The sequence below is a fragment of the Balaenoptera borealis genome, assembly GCF_965194805.1.
Source record: "Balaenoptera borealis genome assembly, chromosome: 7".
In the NCBI taxonomy this organism is placed as follows: Eukaryota; Metazoa; Chordata; class Mammalia; order Artiodactyla; family Balaenopteridae; genus Balaenoptera; species Balaenoptera borealis.
Genome location: NC_138864.1, coordinates 4729567 through 4754196, shown reverse-complemented (window position 1 = coordinate 4754196; position 24630 = coordinate 4729567). Strand labels below are relative to the sequence as shown.

The window sequence follows — 24630 nt, the reverse complement described above, 5'->3', positions numbered from 1 at the left end:
GCTGCACTTAAAGTGGGGAAATTACATGGTATGTCAATTATACCTCAAAGAAACTTTTTAAAAAAATGGTTAGTGGTTAGTCTGACAGTAAAAAATTCAGGAATATCTGGCAACAGGCAAACCATCAGTGAATGAGTGTAAGTTAAAAAAAAAAGAAGAAGCAGTGGTGTGAATGGCATGGTTTCTTCACAGTGGGCCGACTTTGCCTGGACCTGAAGGGTGGCCACCAGCACTCCCCATGGGACCTGGCTCTGAGATTTCCTGCGATGGGATCGTGCTCGTGGATTGACAGCGCCAGTGTTATTTTCACGTAAACTGACACTGCTGGAGCCATCAGCAAAGCCCCCGAGACCCACTCAGGGACCTCCCATTTCGAATGATGGGCCGGCTTTGCATTTCACGTCTAGCGACAAGGAGCAGGCCGCTCACGCCAGCTCAGACTTATCGGTTCAGGAACATCTGGGGGTCCCTCCTCCCCCACAGGTCCTGCTAGGAGCCCTCAGCCTGCAAAGTCCCGGCTGGTCTCCACCTGGCCGCTGGCCACAGCTGTGGCTGCAAGAGCAACCTTGCAGAATGAGGGCCAGATGCAGAGCCGGTTGGCTTGTCAGCTGCTATAGAGAGGAGGGTCCCCAGATTGGTGTTTATCTCCTGTCCAACAGGTCCCCATCCATGACTGCAGCATCCCTGGGTGACTTGGGTTCAGGGAACCAGGTGACATTGCTGACACCAGATGCTGCTCTCGCTGTGAATAATCGGCCTTTTGTCTCTGACCCACGAGTCGCCTGTCTCCTGGAAGCATCCAAGAACCCCGAGCGCCAAATCTGTAAGCTTGCAAGTGAGGAAGAATCCCGGATCCTCAGTTCCTGACACTTAGCTCCTCGCACATTTGACTTACAAGTAGGAAGAAAGCACTTGTAAACTCTAAAACCTGATCTCCACTGTAGTACATATACACACACTATATACAAAATAGATAACTAATAACGAGCTACTGTAGAGCACAGGGAACTCTACTCAGTACTCTGTAATGGCCTATATGGGAAAACAATCTAAAAAACAGTGGATATATCTATATGTATAACTGATTCACTTTGCTGTACAGCAGAAGCTAACACAACATTGTAAATCAACTATACTCCAATAAAAATTAATTTAAAATAAAATAAAATAAAAAAAGAATGTTTATGAGCCAAATCACAGCGCTCACTCTCCATCAGGGGACATAAGAAACCTAAGAATTGCATTGCTATGTGGCCTGGAACAGTGCAGTGTACAGCTAAAAACAAGCCAATGATTTTTTTTTTTTTTTTTGGCTGTGTTGGGCCTTCATTTCTGTGCGAGGGCTTTCTCTAGTTGAGGCGAGCGGGGGCCACTCTTCATCGCGGTGCGCAGGCCTCTCACTATCGCGGCCTCTCTTGTTGCGGAGCACAGGCTCCAGACGCGCAGGCTCAGTAGTTGTGGCTCACGGGCTTAGCTGCTCCGCAGCATGCGGGATCTTCCCAGACCAGGGCTCGAACCCGTGTCCCCTGAATTGGCAAGCAGATTCTCAACCACTGCGCCACCAGGGAAGCCCAAGCCAAAGATTTTGAAATCTCACTGCAAGACTAATTCTGTGGAGATGAAAATATGAGACCCAATTCAGAAATGTGTTGGGTTTTCAATTCAGGTTAGTCTAGTGCTGGGATAAAGGGGCAGAAATGTGGCCGCAGGAGGGCCCGAGGAAGGCTCCCAGCTGTCCAGCAGCGACGGACAGACAGGGTGTGGTAGATGAGGGACCACTGGCTTCAGAGTCCAGCTCAGCCACCCGCTGGTGGAGTGGCCTTGGTTGTGTCCCTCGGTCTCTCTCTGGTCAGTGTCCTGACCTATGTCATGGGGTGAACAGTGACATCTCCGTGGCAGGGTGGTATTGGGACAGCGGGTTGTGTGGGGAGCACTGCGTCTGGCCTGGGTGCCCCCCAGCTTTGAGGGGCCGTGCTCACCTGTGGGAGCTCAGGACCACGGCACAGCCCTCCTGAGCCTCCTTTGTCACCGCCTCCCATAGGTGCCACTTGGAGCAGGGATCCATCTCCGAGCTGGGTTCGTCCTGAAGGAGAGAAAACACAGGGTGAGGGGCGCGGGGAGAACAAGCATCCCCAGTGCGAGGGTGGCAGGCCCAGCCCGGAGGGAACCCCGGCCTCAGCTCCAGGCCACGCTCCACACCCAGCAGAGGCTGGGGCCCCTCATGTCAGCTGGGCCCCCCTAGGGATCTGGGGAGGTAGGCCAGCCTGGATGCACCCCAACCTCTATAAAATTCCAGAAGGATCTACCCTAGAAAGACATAGGAGAGCAGAAAAAGGCTTTGTTGATTTCACGTCGTCAAGTAAATTGACATTTCTTGAAACCCGAAGCTTTCTCCTTCAATAAACACTGAAGCACTTCTTATCTGAACCACTTTTGAGAGAGATGTTCCTAGGCTGCATGATGGGTTTCTGTGCTTTTGTAGTCAGGCAGTACCGAACACATTTTTCTTAAGAGCTGAGGGTCATCAACTGCCCCAAAGTAAGAAACAGAAGGAAAGTGGACACAAAATGGCACTGAGCAGGAAAGCAGACACCAGCAAACACGGGGTCTTTTCTGCAAATCGAGTGGTACAGTGTATAGTTAGTTATAAACCAAGTGGACGAAAGGTGTCACCAGGCATTTTTCCCTGAGAGAGTCAGACGCGTCGTTCCCACACAGGTGTCGGTGGGGAGATGTTTGTCCGGTCTCAGGGGAGGACGCTAAGGGCCCTTCAATGCATGTCCGCCACCAGATGCTCTGAACACTCACTGTCACCACCGTCACTAAAGCTCAATGGGGAGGATTTCACGGGCTGCCTTCAAGGGTGCTGATGGGCAGACACTGTCATCAGGACCAGTTCACGCGAGGAGGAAACGTGCACACCACGTGTGGGTCCCCACCCTGGTCGCCACGTCCAAGCCTGGGTGAACCAGGGTGCTGAGAGCAGGGCCGCAGGACGGGAGAAGCTGACTGGCCACGGTGAGCCGGGGACCCGCTCCAGGACGGAGGCCCCATCCCGATCCAGGAGACATGGGGGTGAGGCGGAGCGGGCAGTTTTGCTGAAGGTAAGGAACGGCCCTGTCGGGAACTCTTCAGTGCAAGCCGGCCTTCTTTTGTAAGGAAAACGCGTTCGCAAACTGCAAAATCTTGCAAGGGTTAGGTTTTCGTTACCTGATTTCAGAAGATGCAATTACACAGTAGTCCTTGATTTCGGACCTTGCAAAAAAGCAAGCTTAGTGCAAGTTAAGAGGAAACTGCAGCTCAGATTGCAGAAGACAGTCCACGAACGATGGGATCAGTTTTCCAACAGAGGTCTTCTGAATCCCCTTTAACTCCCCGCCCTGAAATGCTGTTTCCATTTAATGAACAAGAACAGGAAAAGAAAGAATGCATCTTGTTTCCCATACTTTTCCATGTTCCTCAGACTTTCTACAAGCGCAAAGCCCTGGGAAGCCCTCTAATGATTAGAATCCAGTCTATGGCTCACAAATGATGACTTCTATTTATTATTATTATTATTACTTTAATTTAATTTATTTATTTATTTATGGCTGTGTTGGGTCTTCGTTTCTGTGCGAGGGCTTTCTCTAGTTGCGGCGAGCAGGGGCCACTCTTCATCACGGTGCGCGGGCCTCTCACTATCACGGCCTCTCTTGTTGTGGAGCACAGGCTCCAGACGTGCAGGCTCGGTAGTTGTGGCTTACGGGCCCAGCTGCTCCGCGGCATGTGGGATCTTCCCAGACCAGGGCTCGAACCCGTGTCCCCTGCATTGGCAGGCAGATTCTCAACCACTGCACCACCAGGGAAGCCCACCCATTTCTTAAATCTGGCTTATCAATCAGAAGTTAGTTGCAGTTTGTCTAACGCAATTAATTGGGCTCAAGGAATGAGTAGCAGCCCCTGTGTCCATAGGACAGACTCGGCTCTGAGGCCACGATTGCTCTGGATGTTAAAGAACATGCATAAGACACTCATCTTCATAGCCGTCATCTGGCAACCATGGCTACAGCTCAATAAATGGCCATCATGGCTATTATTCCCCAACCAAACACCTAATAAATCATTCAGTATCAGATTTTTTTAAAAATCATTTTTATGATAACAATATTATATATCCGTCATTGAACATACAAAAAAATAGGAACCTAAAAAGAAAAATTCATGGTCCCAGCCCTCAGTAACATCTACCATTGACGTTTTAGTGTTAATCCTTTAAGTGCAGCTATGCTCCACGAGTGCAGGGTGAGAATTATACAAAACCATATGTACTCAAAGGAAAAGAAGTCTTGCTCTATTTCTAATTTTAATATTAATATATACTCATCATGGAAATTTGTAAACTACTCAAATGTGATCACATTTAAACTTTTAAACTATTCAAGATCACATTTCACATGAAACATTGACGTGTTTCTATGCATTTTTACACAGATGAAATCATAAAGTCTGTAAAGATTCTTGAGAACACTCCAGAAAGGAAAATTCCTATTTCCTAAATGGAAAATAAAGAAAGACTTGCTGAGAAATCGTGACTGCTACAGAGGCTATTATGAGCGTCTCTCATTAAAAAAAAAAAAAAAAAAGTTAATCTAGTAATTCAGTGTTTATTAATAGTTTATTGGGTTGGCCAAAAAGTTTGTTAGGGTTTTCCATAAGAAAAACTCAAACGAACTTTTTGGCCAACCCAATAATTTTTTTAAAAGTGGTACATGCACCTGGTGACAAGCAAACAATGCAAGAAAACTTGACTTTGAGTAAAATTTTGTGTAAAATTTTAAGTTCCCCACTTCATTTTGCTTTTTCTTCCTAATCTTGTAAACATTACTCCTTCAAACTTGTTTTCCCCTTAATTTCATCTAGCAAAAGTTTATTTCAGCCTGATTTTTGCTACTCTACAGAAAAATTTTTTTTTCTGTTCAATCACTCTTAAGAATTTTCTTTATCAGTGTATTTAAGAGATTTTACAGGAAATATATTGGTGTGCATCTTTTTCAGCAACTTTACTGGAATACTACAATTTTGTGATCTCAATATATAATATCAGGCTTTGTTTTGAACCACTACTTCTGGAAATATTTCACTCAGTAACTTTATTTTTCTATCCTCTCTTTTCTCTTTCATGGCAGTAAAATACGTATAATACAAAATTTACCATTTTAGGCATTTTAAGGTGTAAAATTTAGTGGAGTTTTAAGAGAATTTACGATTCTATGCAATCATCGTTGCTATCTAGTTCTAGAACATTTTCAATATCCCAAAAGGAAACCCACAACTCTACAAAAAAACAATAGAAGCCTTAATTAAACAGTCAGGAGACCAGCAGGGGAAGCTCTCGCGCCCTGTGACAACAGCAGAGCTGACCGAAGAAGAAAGACTCTGCTTCTCTCCAGGTGAGGACTCAGCCAATGGAAAGCTGTGAGCTCTTTGTTTACTACACCTGCCCACCTTCCCTTCCCTTTCCTTCCCCTCTATAAAAGCATTCTCTCCATTTCTGCAGGGGAACTTGCAAATGGATGGCCAGGGCTGCAGACCCCAAATTGCAATTCCCTGATGATCCCGAAAAACCCACTCTTGCTGGAGAAATAACCAGCAGTCTATTTGTTCTATTTGTTTTAGGTCAACACGCATGTATTAGTCACTCCTCATTTCCCTGTCCCTCCAGCCCCTGGCACCCACTAATCCACTTTCTGTCTCTGTGGATTTGCCTGTTCTGGATAATTCACTGTAAACTGAATGAAAAATATCTGGCTTCTTTCACTTAGCATGTTTTCAAGGTTTATCAACAATATAGTACTTTGTTATATTTTCTTTTAATGGTAAAAATGCACACTGCATTTTTTTTAAATCACCACTTTCCATCTTGTAGATGTTAAAACTAAACCCCACAGGCACAGCTGGCCCCAAATTGACCACAGAACTGGTTCTAACACCTCTATATGTCCCATACAAGTCCACCATTGTTTTCATGCTTTGACACTTACGGACAAAGATAAAAGAACTATATAAAAAGGAGGAGAGGAGGTAATTATTTTTTAATTAATAAGCTTAATTTTTAGAGCAGTTTAGGTCTATGGGAAAGCTGCACAGAAAGCACAGGAAGTTCCCATATAACCCTCTCCTCTCACCTGGAATCTCCCCTGTTATTATCTTCATTGCTATGGCACATTTGTTAAATCTGGTAAATCAATATCGATACTCTCATTAACTCCACGTTAATGTCCATACTCCACTTTAAGGGTCTTGTGCTGAATATCCTATGGGTTTTGTGAGATTCATGATGTCAGGTACCCACAGTATCACACAGAACAGTTTCACTGCCTCCAAGTCCTCTGTGCTCCACCTGGTCACCCCTCCCTCTTCCCCGGCAACCACTGATCTTTTACTGTCTTCATAGTTTTGCCTCTTACAGATCATCATATAGTTGAAATTATAACAGTATGTAGCCTTTTCAGATTGGCTTCTTTTTCTTAGTAATATGCATTTAATACTGAACTGTACTCCTAAAAATTGTTAGGATAGTAAAGTTTATGCTGTGTGTGTTTTAAAACAATTTTTAAAAATGATATGCTATGCAAACTGTATCCAGAAGCATGTTGGAGTGGCTATACTAGTATCAGACAAAATAGATTGTAACAAAAAACTTGATACTAGACACACAGAAAAACATTTTATAAAATGTTTATAAAATGTAAAAGCATCGATTCCTTAGGAAAACATAACAACTATTAGCATGTTTTCAGCTTAGAACAGAGACCCTTAATACATGAGGAAAAACTGACAGAAGTAAAGAAGAAATAGACAATTTAACAATATCAGTTGGATTATTCAATACATCACATTTAATAATGGATTGAAAAATCAGGCAGAAGATCAAGAAGGATACGGAGGACCTGAGCAACACTAAACCAACTGGACTAAGAGACTTTTCAGAACACTTCACCCACGACAGCAGATGTACGTTCCTTCCTGATGTTCATGGAACGTTTTCTAGATAGAACATTTGTGACCTCATGAAACAAACATCAATAAATTTTAAAGAACTGAAATCACAGAATATATGTTTTCTGACTACAATAGAATGAAATTAGAAATCAGTAATAGGAGGAAATTTGGGAGGACCGCAAATATGTAAAAATTAAATAACATGCTCCCCCCCCAAAAAAATAAGCCAAAGAAAGAACTGAAGGAAAATTCTAAAATACTTTGAGATGACTAAAACAAATGTACAACGTATAAAAATTTATGGGATCCATCTAAAGGAGTGCATATAAGGAAAGATATAGCTGTAATATATATATTAAAGAAAGTCCATTTCAAAACAATAACCTAACATTCCCCATAAGAAATTAGAAAAATTACAGAAAACTAAATTTAAAACAATCTGAAGAAAAATAAAATAAAATTACAACAAAACTTAATATAAAAGAAAATAGGAAAAATAAAACAATAGGGAAAATCAATAAAACTAAATGTTGGTTCTTTGAAAAAAAATTAACAAAATCTACAATTCTTTGGCTAGACTGACCAATAAGAAAGGAGAAAAGATTCCAATTACTAAAATCAAAAATTAAAGAGAAGACATTACTATTCAATATTAAACTTACAGAAATTAGAAAGATTTATAAAGGAACACTATAAATATTGCAGGGCAAAAAATTAGATCCCCACCCCACCCTATAAATAAAAATCAAGTCACAATCAATCAAAGACCTAAATGTAAAAGCCAAAACTATAAAACTCGTAGAAGAAAACATACATATCTATATCTTCCTAACTATGGATTAGACAATAGTTTCTAGACACAACACAAAAAGCATAGCATAAGATAGAGTCTATCTAGACTCCACTAAAAAACTGTTAGAATGAGTGATCAAATTCAGTAAAGTTGCAGGATACAAAATCAGTATACAAAAGTCAGTTATGTTTCCATACAATAACAACAAACTAACAGAAATAGAAATTAAGAAACCAAGCGCGGGGGGTGGGGGGGGTGGTGGTGGTAGTGGTGGGATGAATTGGGAGACTGGGATTGACATGTATACACTGATGTATATAAAATGGATAACTAATAAGACCTGCTGTATAAAAAAAATAAATAAAATTCAAAAATTCAAAAAAAAAAAGAAACCAAGTGCATTTACAACTGCATCAAAAAAATATAATACTGAGGAATAAATTTAACCAAGGAAGTGAAAGATCTGTATAGTATAAGATATACAATGACAACTATAAGATATTGATGAATCAGAAGAAGAAGACACAAATAAATGGAAAAATATTAATATTCCATGTTAATAGATTGGAAAAATTAATATTGTTAAAATATCCATAATACCCAAAGCAATCTACAGATTCAATGCAATCCCTATCAAAATACCAATGGCATTTTTCACAGAAATAGAAAAAAATCCTAAAATTTGTAGGGGACCCCAGAAGACCCTGAATAGCCAAAGCAATCTTGAGAAAGAAGAACAAAGCTAGAGGCATCACATTTCCTGATTTTAAACTATTTTACAAAGCTATAGTAATCAAAAAAACTATTGTGTTGGCCTAAGAACAGACACATAGACCAATGGAAGAACACAGAACCCAGAAATAAACCCACCCATATATGGTCAATTAATTTATGACAAAGGAGCCAAAAATATACAATGGGGGAAAGGACAGTCCCCTCAATAAAAGATGTGTGTTGTAAAAACTATATAGACATGCAAAACTGTATAATATGCAAAAAGAATGACACTGGATCTCTATCTTACACCACATTAAAAAAAACAACTCAAAATGGATTAAAGACTTAAATTTAAGACCTAAAACTATGAAACCTTTAGAATAAAACATGATGAATAAGTTCCTTGACATCAGTCTTGGCAATGATTTTTTGGATTTGACACCAAAGCAAAGGCAACACAAGCAAAAATAAACAAGTAATACTTCACCAAACTAAAAGGCTTCTGCACGACAAAGGAAACCATCAACAAAATGAAAAGGTAATCTACTGAATGTGAGATAATATTTGCAAATCATATAGCTGATAAGGGATTAATATGCAAAATACATAAAGAACTCACACAACTCAATAGCAAAAAACCAAACAATCTGATTTTAAAATGAGCAGAGGAACTGAATTTTTCAAAAGAAGACATACAAGTGGCCATATAGGTACATGAAATGATGCTCAACATCACTAATCATCAGGGAAATGCAAATCAAAACCACAGTGAGATATCATCTCTCACCTTTAGAATGGCTGTCATCACAAAGACAAGAGACAGCAAGTGCTGATGAGGATGTGGAGAAAAGGGAACCTTTGTGCACTGTTGGTGGGAATGTAAACTGGTACAGCTACCACTGAAAGCAGTATGGAGATTCCTCAAAAAGTTAAGAACAGAACTACTATATGAGCCAGCAATTCCACTTCTGGGTATATAGCCAAAGGAAATGAAAACACGATATCAAAGAGATATCTGTTCATTACAGCATTATTCACAATAGCCAAGATAGGGAAACCACCTAAGTGCCCAACAACAGATAAATTTGGAAAAAAAAAATATAGGTATAGGAATATTATTATAATAATGTTCCATATACACAATGGAATATTATCCAGCCATGAGAAAGAAGGAAATACTGCCATTTGCAACAACATGGATGGACCTCGGGGGCATGATGCTGAGTAAAATAAGTCAGATAGAGAAATATTCCATAGTGTCACTTACATGTGAAATATTTGGGGAAAAAAAAAAGAAAGCAAACTCACAGAGAGTAGAAAAGTGGTCCCCAGTGTCTGGAAGTAGGGAAAAATAGGGTGAGGTTGGTAAAAGGGTACAAACTTTCAGCTGTAAATGAACAAGCTCAAGGATCTAATGTAAAACATAGTGTCTATAGCTACAACACAGTGCAATTATATAATTAAAATTTGCTAAGAAAGTAGAACTTAAATGTTCTTACCAAACTATAACAAAACTATAATAAATATGTGAGGTGATGCATGTTTTAATTAAGTAGATGGGAGAAATCCTTTCACAATGTATATGTATATCAAATCATCACCATGCACATTTTAAATATCTTACAATTTTGTTAATTATACCCCAATAAAGCTGAAAAAAATACAAAAAAAGATAAATTGTATAACATCAAAATTTATTTTTTTTTGTTTCCAAGGACACTATCAAGAAAATAAAAAGACAACTGTACAATTGGAGAGAATTTTTATAAATCATATATCTAATAATGGGCTGATCCTATAATGTAAACAACTCGTACAACTCAAAAGAAAAATAAAAGGAACTCAATTTTTAAAATGGTAAAAGGATCTGAATATATATTTCTTCAAAGAAATGTACAAACAGACGATAAGCATAGAAAAAATTGTCAGCCTCATTAGTCATTAGGGAAACACAAATCAAAACCATAATGAGGTACCACTTCACATCCACCGGGATGGCTATAATCAGAAAAATGAACCATAATAAGTGTTGGTGTAGATGTGGAGAAATTAGAACCCTTGTATATTACGATTGGGAATATAAGATGGTGCAGCTGCTTTGGAAAACACTTTGGCAGTTCCTCAAATATTACGCTTAGTTAGCTAGCTATATGACCCAGTAATTCCACTCCTGGTTATACACTCAAAAGATGTGAACACTTATATCTAGTTAAAATGTGCACAATAATGTTCATAGAAGCATTACTCATAATAGCAAAAAGGTAGAGAACTAAATGTCCTTCAGTGGATGAATGGATAAACAAAATTTGGTAGATTCCTACCATTGGGTATTGTTCAGTCATAAAAAGGAGTGAAGTAGTGACACAGGCTACAACACAGATACACCCTGAAAATATGCCAGGAGAAAGAAGCTAAACACAAAAGGCTACATATTGTGTGAGTCCATTTATATAAAATGTCCAGAATAGGCAAATCCATAGAGGCAGAAAGTAGATTAATGGTTGCCAAAGGCTGGGGGAGGACAGACAACAGGGAATGGCTGATGTTTGTTACAGGGTTTCTTTTCAAAGGGATGAAAATGATACGGAATTAGTAGAAATAATTGCACAACTTTGTGAATTACTACAAACCATTGAATTGCTACACTTAAAAGTGTGAATTTTATAGTATGTGAATCATATCATGACAGTTTGTCCGTATCTACAGAGGCTGAAAATGCACCTGCTCTATAGGAACAACTGTGTTCCTTAATATGTATACAACCTGAATACCTTCATGTGTTCACCAGCAAATGCTCAAGAACATCCACAGTGCATATCCGTCAATACTAACCAAAGCGAACTACTGCAACACGTAACAACATGTATGCATCTCACAAACACCATATTGTCGAAAAGAAGCCACTCACCAAAGAACATACTCTGCATGACTCCATTTATATAAAGTTTACAAACAGGCAAAACTATAATATATGGTGATAAATGTCAGAACAGTGCTTTAGTTTTGATAGGGTCTTGACTGAGTTCATTATGGGGACTTCTGGGTCCTGTCAATGGTCTATTCCTTGCTTATATGGATGGGCTAACATGAAAATCCATCAAGCCTTACACTGAGGATTTTTAGGTAGCTTTAAATATCTCAATATAAAGTTTACATTTTAAAAGTTGCTGTACATGTTAATTTACAAAACTCCTAACACAATGTTTAGTGTTTAAGAAGTTTTACCTTAAGTTCTGCTGGAAAAAGTTTTCATGGTTTCCTATAACAACTTTCCCCATCTCAGCTAGTTTAAAGATACAATGCTTGTACAAATTTAAACATTCGAAACCATTTAAAGAGATGAGATAGCTCTTTAAATTACCCTTTTCAGTGTTCAGTAGCCCCAGGGCACTTCCTGCCTCTGCACTGCATGGGCCACACCTGCACCTGTCCCTTTCCAGTTGGTATCTCTGCACTTCGGAATAGGTGAACAGTTCTGAGGAGGTGAGTGAGGGGGGTGCAGGGAGCGACGGAAAGAGGCTGGTGTCTACGCATCACCTAGTGCAGTGACTGCTGCCTAGTTTCTAGTTACACGGGAGTATAGTCTTTAACCAAGGACAAGATTTCACATGGAGTGAAATAAAGAGCTTTTCCCTCTCCTTTCGGAGCGGGGCATCTCCCATCTGCTATGCCATTAAGACCTTTGCATTTGCTTTGAGTTAGTAGGAATCACCTCCCCACTCACATCTATCCGTCCTATAGTTTTTATTATGAATTGGCATCCATCCTTGTGGGGCTCCTGAACCACATTGGAGCTAGAGACTCAAAGAGCATTAAAGACACATGAAGTCAAAGCATGTCCTGGTTTCCCTAACTCTATTTCATTAGCTTAAATACCTGCTGCTCTGTGAATAGAGAAAATTTTTTATCAAAATTTGGGGGAAAATAAGGGTCTAGAAGAGATCAACCTGACACCTCAAGGTTCATTTTCAATGACATCATGTTATAATCCAGATGGACACACTAAGAGGGCACGGCCTTGTGACAACGTGCGAACAAAAGGGCGTCGTATGACAGTGATGCTCTGCAGTGAGGCCAGAGTTTCAGGACCAAACCAGAGTTCATTCTAACCGACCTAAAAGATGAGCCCATGGATATAAATCTCCCAGTGATGCTAAACAAACACTTTCTAAATCAAAATCACTGTCAATCACATCTATGTGCTATTAGTAAATGCTCACATCTATTTTTTAGTTTCCACATGCTTGCATTTCAGCTACCTCAACCTCATAAAGGAGGTCATAACACTCTGTATGCTTTATGCTCCAGCACCTATCAGAAAGGCAAGACATTTTTCAGTCAAAGGTCTGACAAAAATGAACTTCAAGTGGCTTTTATCACAATGCATGCTGACTAGCTTTTATTTCTCTTTATTTAATGATATAACAGATCAAGAATTTCTGGAAATTAAATAAAATGTTTGGAGCATTCTGAGAGACCTTTGCCAAGCCAATAGTTTAATATTTGAAAAGGTTTTACCGAGATTCCACTCTTCACTTCAGGCATCTAATTTTCTTTGTATTATCAGCAGATTGTAAGCTGCCAAAGTAGGTCAAAAAGAGCCAAGAAAGAACCGTTCAATGACCCTGGTTTGATTTGCTTTCCCATCAGTATTTTAAACCTGTTTGTCTTCAAAATGCTTGATGTTTTGCTGCCACCATCCACATTTCACTGCAAGTTTACCCACTAATTCACCCCATGTCCTGCTGTCAGGTAAGTGCAGGGCTGCTTTCCCGATTGGCTCCTGGGTCACTGGACTGTTTGTGAGCCAGTCTCACTGCCTCCTGGACATGAGCCCTGAGTCAGGAGAAGCCCCTGAGCCCAAGAACAAACCCAACAACTGGATTTCCGGGAGCTGAACCCCCATAACGACTTGACACGGTTTTAGAAAGAATATGATGCTGACATGTTGCTTTGTTTCTTAAATAGGAATTAATAAGATGTTTTAACTCCTTCTCTGAAGACCAGAATAAAATCATTACCCAGGTTCGGACCTAAACACACAGACACACAACACAAACACACAGACACACACATTTTAAGTAATGTCCTTTCAAAACAGTAAAATGATACTTATTTATATTTTCATATGGCTGAGATTTCACCTTCTTGCCCAAGACAATGCTAGGAACTTCTGGCAACAAAGTGGCTCATTACCTTACATGCATTCCTCATGCACACACCTTCTGTCTACTCATTCACTCCAGGAAGAGATGAAGTTAATGCATCAAAGACTTGTTTCTAAAGAACAAACGCTAGCTTCTGCCTGTCACCTGTTCAACTGTCACTCAGACTGTCCATTGCACGCTTTTTCACTTGATATTTCACTATTTACAACACATGCTGGTCCACTTCAAAACCAACTGACACCGGTAGCACCGCTCAGTCCTCAGCATTGTTTGACCAAACACACCTCCTCCTCAGGTCAGGGGTAAAGGTCAAGTAAGTCATCGGTGAGGTCACAGAATCAGGACAGTAAATCTGAGGGTCACTGGTTCATAGGATAATTATCTGCAATATGCCCTGCACTTATGTGTACTTATGTGGATTCAAATTATATTAAATGCACTATGAATTCCATGATAGATCTTGTCAGGAAGAGTGTTTTTTCAATTTAAACAGTTCAAATTATTCCAGTGGTGGGTATCTCTAATGTTTAAAATTATACAAAGAATCTTCATATAAATACTAAAATCCAGGTCATTTACAAAAAATTGACAGATTGAGAATGTTGGTATAACTATTCTCTACTTAATATTTTGAATATTTTTTTAACATCTTTATTGGAGTATAATTGCTTTACAATGGTGTGTTAGTTTCTGCTTTATAGCAAAGTGAATCAGTTATACATATGCATATGTTCCCATATCTCTTCCCTCTTGCATCTCCCTCCCTCCCACCCTCCCTCTCCCACCTCTCTAGGTGGTCACAAAGCACGGAGCTGATCTCCCTGTGCTATGCGGCTGCTTCCCACGCAAGAACAGGCAAATTTGCCGTGGTTTTTATTTTCTCAAAGTGAGATTTTAAAATAATTCCTACATTAGAAGTATAAGTTATTTTACCGTCATGTGTCAAAATCTACTGAGTCACTATCATAACAAAAAAACAAGTTGCAAATAATACTGTTAGCAAGAAAGCTTCAAACTGCTAATAAGCTGTTGATAAACAGTAGCTACAATATGATAATGCCTCAATTTTATAGCATTCTTTAAAGTCTTCAGTCTTTCAGAAATTTTAACATGTTTTTCCTTAAGAAAAAGACAAACAACATAGAGAATTCAAGGGTGTTATTATTTTACATATTTAGAGGACAGTGTATCCTGTATAAGTGATACACTGTCCCACATGGAGATGCCGGTAAAGGTCTGGGAGCCAAGTCCCACCAAAGCCTCTGGCTGTTGTCCAGTTCTCACTCCGAGATCAGTGATACCATATTGCCTTTCCCCCAAAAACACTAGGAGTAAAAAGCTGAAAGGAGAAAACCCATTGAAAAAGAAGAGAGAGGGTGATGTCTGGAATTGAGAATATACGAATTTTGCTATTGTTTATTCTGAGGAGATAATAGAGTCCCTATAAAGAAGTATAAAATTAAGCATTATACATAGTTATATTTGTAGAAGAAACTGGAGAAGCTAAACACCGTCTGAAAGCACTCCAAATTGGCAAAAGAAAGGGGGGGCCGTGCAGAAAACAAAAAACGAGCATTCAACAAAAACAAACAAAAACAGACCAAGAAGAAACAAGGCATACGAAAATTTCCTGTTGAACAAAATAAAACCAGCCAAAAACAAAACATCATACAACTTTGAAACGTCAAAGTCAAAGCTCTTTCCAAAAAGAAAAATCAAATGACTTTGCCAAATATCTGGAAAATAACAAAAATGAAGTCATGTGGAAAATTATCGAGAACAATGGTCAGAGGAAAGTGCATGGATTTAAATTTTTTCAGTAACAGAGAAGAAAAAATTGGAATTAACTACTTAAGCATCATACTAAAAAAGCTAGAAAAATTTATAAAGGAAATTTGGAGGAAAGAATAAAGTAGAAATTAAATAATTAGGAAACAAAACATTGTAGAACAAATAAATAGGTGATTTCATGAAAAAAAGTAGACAAATCAGCCATTCCTCTGGGGGAAAAAAAAGGTAAACATCACAAAATGTGACATAAAAATGGTGACATTACAAATATAGAGGAAATTAAAACAATAAGAAGACATTATTTTGCACATATCAAAGCAAATAAACTTATATTTGGATGAAATTATTTTCCAGGAAACAGAAATGGCCTCCCTGACCCTAGATTGGCAGCCAACACGAAGACCAATGACCGTTTCAGAAACTGAGAAGCAGATGTTGACAAGGGACCCTGGCTCACTCCCTCTCCCGCCATGCAGATCTGCACACACAGGTGCACAAATGTAAACAAGAACCCCCTGGAGGGGGACTGGCCCACTGGAGAACACAGGTACACTATAGTCTATAGTCTTGGAATATTTCCACCATGTGCACATCCAAAAACATTTAAAATGAGGATGACAAATGCTAAAGCAACATCACAAAAATTCTTTACCTGATAAAGAGAATGCAAAAAGGAAACTGATATTTGAGACCAAAGTAGTATCCATTCAAAGAGCCCACAGCCTTTAAAATACACTCCTTTATGATCTATATAATAGCTTGAAGCTAGAAAGCATCCTCCTTCCCCATGGAAATTATAATACATTAGTGTTGTTACAGATAATACCAAATGTTTACTATTTATGCTAAATCATTTGGGTCATCATCTACCATATTCAAAGGCAACAAATTATATCAAAAGCACAACTTCATCCCTGTGTCGGGATGCATATTTACCTTTTACAGTTTTTTCTAGGAAGAAAAAGGAAAAAGAGCATGAATTATGGTGCATTAGTTCCTTTAAAGAAAGAGCATTATTTCAGAGAAAATAAAATTGAATAAAAACCAAACTGAATAAAAAACTAAAAAAAAAAAAAAGAGAAGAAGAAAGAAGAATAAAGACCCCATCTTCTGCCCCCAATGGTTCCTTTTCTGCATCCCCTACTGCTGGTTAACACTTCATGCTTCAGAAAATCCTGGCGCAAACTTCTCAACCTCAAAGTCATACTTGACTCCACTTTTTTCAATGCCCTTGTTCAGAATTTATGGCACTATGATCCCAAACTATTTTGCCCTATTTCCTTTCTCCTTGACCCTCAACCCTTCTCACCTGGTTTGGTTTCCATTGAACCTTGCCTACATCTCTGAGAAAAAGCAGAAAAAAAAAACAAAAGTTAATTCATATTAACCCACATTAATTCTTACTTTACCTTGTTATCAGAATTACTAATCACAACCAGAGGTCAAGCTTCCAGTTCAAAATTACATCTCTAATGTTTACCTTAAAATGCCCATAAAATTCAACAAAATTTCATCACACAGAGAAGCAATGTAATAGTCTTAGAGGGCATCTTCATAGTTATAAGACAGAAGGACTTAGATTTTAAAAAACTATTAAAAAACCAGCTCATAATAAGGATTCAAATCATAGAAGAGAATATGCAGGGGAAAAGGAAGGCAAACATACATCCACCTTCACCCAACACAGATGCAGCACCTGGATCCTGGCTCTGAGAAGTAGCACACGCACCAGAAGAGAGGGCTCCAGAAACCTCGGGTGCTGCTCTGAGACACAGCCCGTGTCTATGTTCCACCCTGGTTCTGAGCTGCAGGAAAAGGCAGTGAAGGTGAGAAATGATGCTACCTCAATACAAAGGACAGACAAAAGGTAAAAACCTGCCAGCCACCAACACTGACCAGGAAGCTGGGCATCTCCAGCAGACTTCTGGCTGCATCTCTAAACTCTATACGCAACCATCCCCACCTGTGCAGAGGGAATCCTGCTCACCACGGCAGTCGAGAAACATCAACTTAAGAAAGATCAGGCCTTTTCTAAGAGAAGTAAAATGATACCCCTTAAAAATAGTGTTGAATAGTGGAAAGGGAACAACATCCAGAAAATTCAGCAAGAGGGTGTCTGAAAAATTTAGGAAACATGTAGACACTCCTAGTAGAACGTGAGATGGAGCAGCCTTAGCGAATGAGAAACATCAGTCCACGGGGAGAAGTGACAGATGAAATTAAAAGTCTCCTAGGATAAGAATAACAGGTAATAACTCAAAATAAAGAAGGACTGTAAGGAAACCAAAATCATTGTCTTGAAGTTAATAAAAAATGTATAAAAGAGGGCTAAAAATAACACCAAAATGAAAATAAATACTATGAAGCCTCGATAATTCCTGAAGAATAGTTAATGGGTTTTGTTTTCTTGCTTGTTTTGGTAAATTTCAGAGCAAAGAAAATGAAAGATATGAATATCTGAACAGATAGCAGCAACATTCAGAAGCTTCTGAAACATTTGTATAACCTGGTTGTCTCTCACAGTGAAAGCACCTAAAGTAACTCTCTGATATTCCAGCAATCAGAACATACATCTCCACACCCCAGTTATCCTTCATTAAAACAAACAAAACCTAAGTAGAATTAGGCATTATAAAGATAAATGAAAAAGCCAGTGGTCAGAACTGAAACAAATTAAAATAGACATATATCTAAATAAATGATGCATGTAACACACATGCATCTTCTTTAAAAAGAGAGAAAGAACAATGCAAAAATTTAACAACAATCTGAATCTAAGATCCCAGTTTATATGATCAAGCCTGAAAAGGAAAAAGATCTTGTCACCTGTAGACTTAAGTGAATGGAATTCAAAAAGTGTGTCACTACTGGTTCTGGTAATTCAAGTTTTTGAAAGGTTCAAACAAATAGGACATGATTAAATGGGGTCACAGTGGCAATGCAAAGGTAGTTTGTAGTTAGTAAATCTAGACATCCAATTAAAGATAGGGATTAAATATACATTTGCCTTTACTGCCCCCCTAAATTACATGAAACCCAGTTAATATATACTGTATATAAGTCCATATAGAGTCTTCATTAAGACTTATAGTGCTCAAGTATAAAGTGTAAGCAAATATCCAGTGAGCATTAGTCATTTGAAGGAAATATGTGACATGAACAACTTAAACCAAAGCAAACAAACAAACAAAACAGGAACCTGGATTGGAGACAAGAGAGAGAGATTATTTTAAAAGAAAAGTATATCAATATTTTCAGAGATAAGAGATGGTACCACATTTATGAAAAACAAATAGAATGTCATGTTTTGTAAAAAGATAACCACAGAGAACAAAGAGCTAGTGAAAATGTAAAAACTATGATTAAAATAAAATACTCAATAAACAGTTGGAAGGTAAAGTTGAGAAAATCTCCCAGAAAGTAGAACTAGAAGATAAAGACATTGAACAGAGAAGAGAAAATGTTTCATTCTAGGAGACATGGCAGCTGAATAATGGAGACCAAGAAAGAGACAATAAAGAAACACAAGTGGAAAAATTAAAAAAGAAAAAAAATGAAGAAGATGTCCTAGCACCAAAGGAAGTAAAATTTCACTGATTAAAAGAACCCATATATAGTCTTCATTAGGACTTTTAGTGCAAGAAAGGAAATGTCATGGTGTTTCAGGGCTCAACTATGAGTAGTATTTATATAATCATAATAGTATAAACACTGAATAAGTTAACCACTGTCTATATGCATTCCTTTAAAAATATGAAAAATAATATAGTTCAAAGGATGAAAAAAAATCACTGACATTATGATTTACATAAAATCAGCATTCATTCCTGAAAAAAAATTCCAGAAAAAATTCTGGAAAAAATTCCAGAAAATTTTTTCTGGAAAAATTCCAGAAAATTTTTTCTGAAAAAATTCAGTAAAAGTGAGTTCTTAGTAAAAGATACTTATTACCAATGCAGGTTTAAGCATAATTCTAGTTCAAATAAAACAATGAAAAATATATAGAGATATAAATATTAGAAATTATGAAGTAATATTTTTCTCTACCAAAAAAGTGGAGATACTCAACTAAGAAAATATTAGATCAAATAGAATAATATAACAAAATGGTTGGTCACAACTTAAAAAAAGGTAGTTTCCTTGTATATCAACATTCACCAATTAAAAATATAAGAGAAGGAAAATTCCATTCACGGCACTATCAAATTACATAAAATGAAATGTGGAGGAGTATCCAGAACGTGAAATATATAGGTTATATTAAAATCTAATGAGGAATCTGCTAGAAAACTGCAGAAACTGGAGTGACAATAGTCCTAAATGAGGAGGCTCAACATCATCAATCTTTTCAATGTTTTGACAACTGTTTCTATCTCTGTAGATTTCACAACAGGAAAATTCTCATGACTAATAATGAAGGGACTGGCTTTGATAGTAAAACATGTTATAAAACTGTAGCTTAAAAAGTAGGGTAGACTTTGTGCCAGAAAATGCAAACAAGTTCAAAATTAAAAGCACATAAACATATCAAGTTCATATAGACATACCTAACAGTGTATTAAATAAGTAGGTCATTTCAAATCAATAAAGATAGACTGTTCAATAAAGGGTATGGTAATAAGTAGATAACCTTTTTTTAATTCAAATCTTAATTCTGTCTCACTCTTTTAACCCCGAATAAGATACAGATCCATAAGGATTTAGATATAAACAAACAAACAAACAAGGAACTAGAATTTTATCTTGAGTCACTATCCCTCCTTAGGTGGGGAGGTCAGTACTATGCCTTCCTGTGCGTTACTCTAGGGTCAAAAACCAACCACACCAGGTAGAGATCAAGCCACTGGAATAACTAGAAAGGAAAAACTAACTAACATCATCTCACCTCCAATCATAAAGGGATGTCTGGGAATTCAGACTGCTGATAATGTCAACTGCTCCCATGTGGACGTTAAACAGAAAAAGTGGTGTATGTTCAGTTGGCTTATTTTTGTGGTTCTTTAGAAGTGTTTAGAATTATATTATTTGTTTTCTCTCAGAATGCATTTCCAGTGTTCCTGCTGCAGAGGGTGGGTGTGAAGAATGACATGTGTGGGCCCCTGTTCTAGAAGGTTGCCCAGCTCTGCTGTAGAGCCCGCGCACTGTGGTCAGGCACAGACCGAGGCTCTGCCCTTCACCACTGCACGGCAAGACGTTTATGAGTGTCGAGTTTATTCCACCAGGTTTGATGCAGAGGAAAGATGAAGTGTGTATGAGCGTTACCTGCACTAAAGTGACAGTGTGAAACACACCGTAATTAGATCGAAGCAAAAAGAGAGAAAGGGCAACGTCTGTTCAGTTCCCAGTGGATGTGGCTTCTGTGTGGTGCACACTCAACATCTTAGCTTTTCCAGAAAAGAGGAGGAAGAGCGTGGAGAAGAGGGAAGGAGGGAATGGTGGGGTCCAGGGAGGAGGAGGACAGAGAGAAGAGAGCTCCACTGACAGCTCTTTTATCCCCATCTGCCACGTGACTGAGTGAAGCCCTGTGGGATGCCGGCTGGTGACAGCTGACACAGGGGGGGAGGGGGGCACAGAGCAGCGATGACTTGTCTCCACGTAGAAAATGTGAAATCCTAACCCCCAGGGCCTCAGGATGGGATTGCAGACTGCACTGGGGATGGGCCCTTGGAAAAGTAACTAAGGTCGAATGAGGTCATAAGGGTGGGGGAGAAGGACTGGTGTCCCTATAAGAAGAGAGACAGACAGGCCCCAGGCAGCGTGAGGACACGGCAAGAGGGCGGCCGTCTGCAAGCCCAGGAGGGAGATCTCCGCAGAATCCAACCCGCTGACACCTTGACCTTGGGCTTTTCATCTTCAGAACCGTGAGAAAAGAGGGAGGGAAGGACTGGGAGTTTGGGGTTAGCAGATGCAAACGATTATATACAGGATGGATAAATAACTAGGTCCTACTATATAGCACAGGGAACTATATTCAATGCCCTGTGATAAACCATAATGGAAAAGAATATAAAAAAAGAATATATATATATATATGTATAACTGAGTCACTTTGCTGTACAGCAAAAATTAACATTGTAAATCAACAGTACTTCAATAAAATTAAAAAAAAAAAAAAGAACCCTGAGAAAATAAATTTCTACTGCCTAAGCCACCCACATTTCTATTGCCTAAGTCTGTTATTTTGCTGTGGCAGTCCTAGCAAACTATCACATATATAATAGTGTAATATTACACACATACACACACACAAACACACACATACTGTTATTCAACCAGTGGTGTTATCCACTGTGAAAAGAAAAACAATTTTTAAAATTTATTTCCATAAATGTCAAACAGCAGCTGGGAGGGAATAGGCGCTGGGCATCACTTCAAACTCTACGACTAAGGCAAGTCCCCCCGCCTCTCTGGCCTCAGCTTCTCCACCTGGATGATGAAAGGGTTGATCATTTATTGAGGAAAACTACACTCATCAGAGAGCTCACCATCCAATAAACAGACGACCAAAGGTGAGACACAATGGGACAGGGCATTTCAACAGGGATACGGTCAAGTCCAGTCCTAGGATGGAGCTGGGGATAATCCTACCCTCCTAATGGGAGTCTGCTGACCTGTTTGTGCTTGACATTGGTGGGGAATCAGGGCTCCTCGGGTGAAGGGGGACTCTGGGGAACATAGAGAGAGAGTGCTGAGGAAGGAACAGAGACAGAACCCTCAGGATGCTGCGGACGGTTCAGCCACCATGTGGCGGGAGACCAGCGGTGGGGAGAAGGGTTCACAGTTGCAGGGGGGGCAGTTTACAGAGAGCGAATGAGCTCAGACAGTTGACTAACTCTGATTTTAATATTCGAAGCTCATATTTGAACCCTCGTACAGCTCAATATATAAGCCGTAAGTTTGTGACTTTTTTAAATGTTTGTTTTATATTGCAGTATAGTTGATTAACAATGTTGTGTTAGTTTCAGGTGTACAGCAGAGTGATCAGTTACACATGTACATGTATCTGTTCTTTTTCAAATTCTTTTCCCATTTTAGGTTATTACAGAGTATTCAGCAGAGTTCCTTTGTGATTGTTTTTATCATTTAAAAATCTTTGGATGAAAATCAAATATCTGAAGCTGCTGTTCCGACCACCCCCTACCCCTAGCAGCCTATTCTATTTATTAAATAAAATATGGTTCTATGTTACAGTAGCCTTAGAAAAAACATATTCTCAATTTATAGAGAACTCCACCAGGCTTTTGTATTTCAGTATCTGAGAAAGGAAGCAGTTGTCTCCAATGTCCTTCTTCAGTGAGCATTACCCCTTAATTAACAAAATGCTTAAGGACACAGCTCTGCCAGGGGATGTGCAGAGTTCTTCTAATACCGATTTGTAATGAAACACACAGATTACCCAAGATGAGGCAATTATACTGGCACATCAGGCCAGGAGTATAGAGCAATTTTGTTGGCATAGGATAGAGCCATATCAAGAAATAATAAATCACACTGCATACTCTGTATGAAAGGTCAGCAGTCCTTTACATCTTGAAGGTATTTTCCATTACAAAAATTACATTCTCAACTCCAAAATAATACTATTATTGAAACTATGTATTTATGTAGGCATGCATATGTATATGTATAGATAGATAAATAGATTTCTTTTGCAAAACTGAGACTACAAGAATAAAAATAACTTTAATGTAAGATGATAGAGGGATTTCCTTCATTGTTTTCCTAGCTATATTAGTGTTGTTAAATTGCCATTTAATTTAAAATGGAAATGCATGTTCAAGTAATTCCTAGTTGATGTGGTTATGATTTAACTTACTTTAATTTGGGATTCATGTCAGTCTAAAGGAAGATAAGGCTTTTATAAGCAACGAATGAGCTCTGTGTATTTTACATAGGTATTGCAGTAGTTTAAATGAAGCAGAGGAATCTTTTTATCAATTCCTAAGTGCTGCACCCATAATACTGAGCAATTTGATGGTGTTACAGCACTTAATACTTACTGCTCCCACGAATTCTATGTTAGTGATCATTTAAGGCAGGAGGAAACTAATGCCAAAAAATGTCCATCCCACTTGCACATATTAAAGCAGAGCAGGCTCCAAAATTGCTGGTCTGAAATGTGAAGAGAAAGCCTTGTGTCTTAAAAGAGTTTTTCTATTGCTTATTTATTTAATTACCTGACAATTTAACACGTGATCATGATACAAGATTTGAAAAACACAGGAAGGAATAAGGAACAAATACGAATAATTGATAATTCCCTACCTAGATGTAATAACTGTTGACCAATCCAGAAATTCCAGCTTTTTCATCCATGCTATTATTCCATTATTTCTGTGTATACTCCTGCTGCTAAGAAGGTGCCTTTGGTGTAATTCCTCACTTTCCAACAGAAATTCCTGTGCAACCACGGAAATGTTCTCTATCTGTGCCATCTGAAACATAAGAAACTGGTAAGCTCTTGAAATGTTGCTAGTGCTACCGAGAAATTAAATTTAAAATTAATTTAATTTATTTAAATTGAAGCTTAGAAGCCATGAGTGCTTAGTAATGACTATTTTGAACAGGTACAAGTTAATTTCACACCCTTATGATGATCTGTGTTTTCTCCTTTCTTTTTTTCTTTGTTTTTGGAATTCTGCAGTTTTACTATAAAATGTCTAAGTATGAATATCTTCTTATCTGTTATGCTTGAGAAGCATAGTGCTTTTCAGCCTAAAGAGTCATCTTTTTTATTAGTACTGAAAAATTCTTAGCTATTATTTCTTTCAATGATGCCTTTATTCCATCCTCCCTGTTCTATTGTTCTATTGTTCACAAATCTGATTAAACACTTGTTGGATCTTCTCTTTCTACCCCTCATCTCTCTTAATTTCTCTTTCACATACTTTTCATAAGCTGGGTATTATTTATTTTCAACACAAGAACTATGTTTTCTTTTTGATTTCAATGACCATCTTTTTCAATCCTAGGAAATGTTTTTTTTCAAATCTCTTCTTTTTTATGATGTCATGTTGCTTCCTTCATGTTGTACGTTCTCTGTGAGGTTGCACTTCTATTGTATTAGATTCTTAGTAGGCCAACTCTCCCCTTTGTCATATCCATCAATGTATATCCTCAGTGGATAACTTTCTGTGAGTTTTGTAATGTTTGATTGCAAACTCCATTTTAGTGACACTC

General features: G+C 38.5%; 1 protein-coding gene across 1 annotated transcript in view; it reads right to left on the bottom strand.

Moving 5' to 3' along the window:
- ABCA13 (ATP binding cassette subfamily A member 13) overlaps positions 1–24630 on the bottom strand; it is a gene marked incomplete at its 5' end in the record, with an annotated part of 336636 nt that overhangs the window by 36438 nt on the left and 275568 nt on the right. The window contains 1 exon segment of the mRNA XM_082400416.1: positions 1980–2209. Coding sequence (XP_082256542.1) covers positions 1980–2209 — 230 coding nt within the window.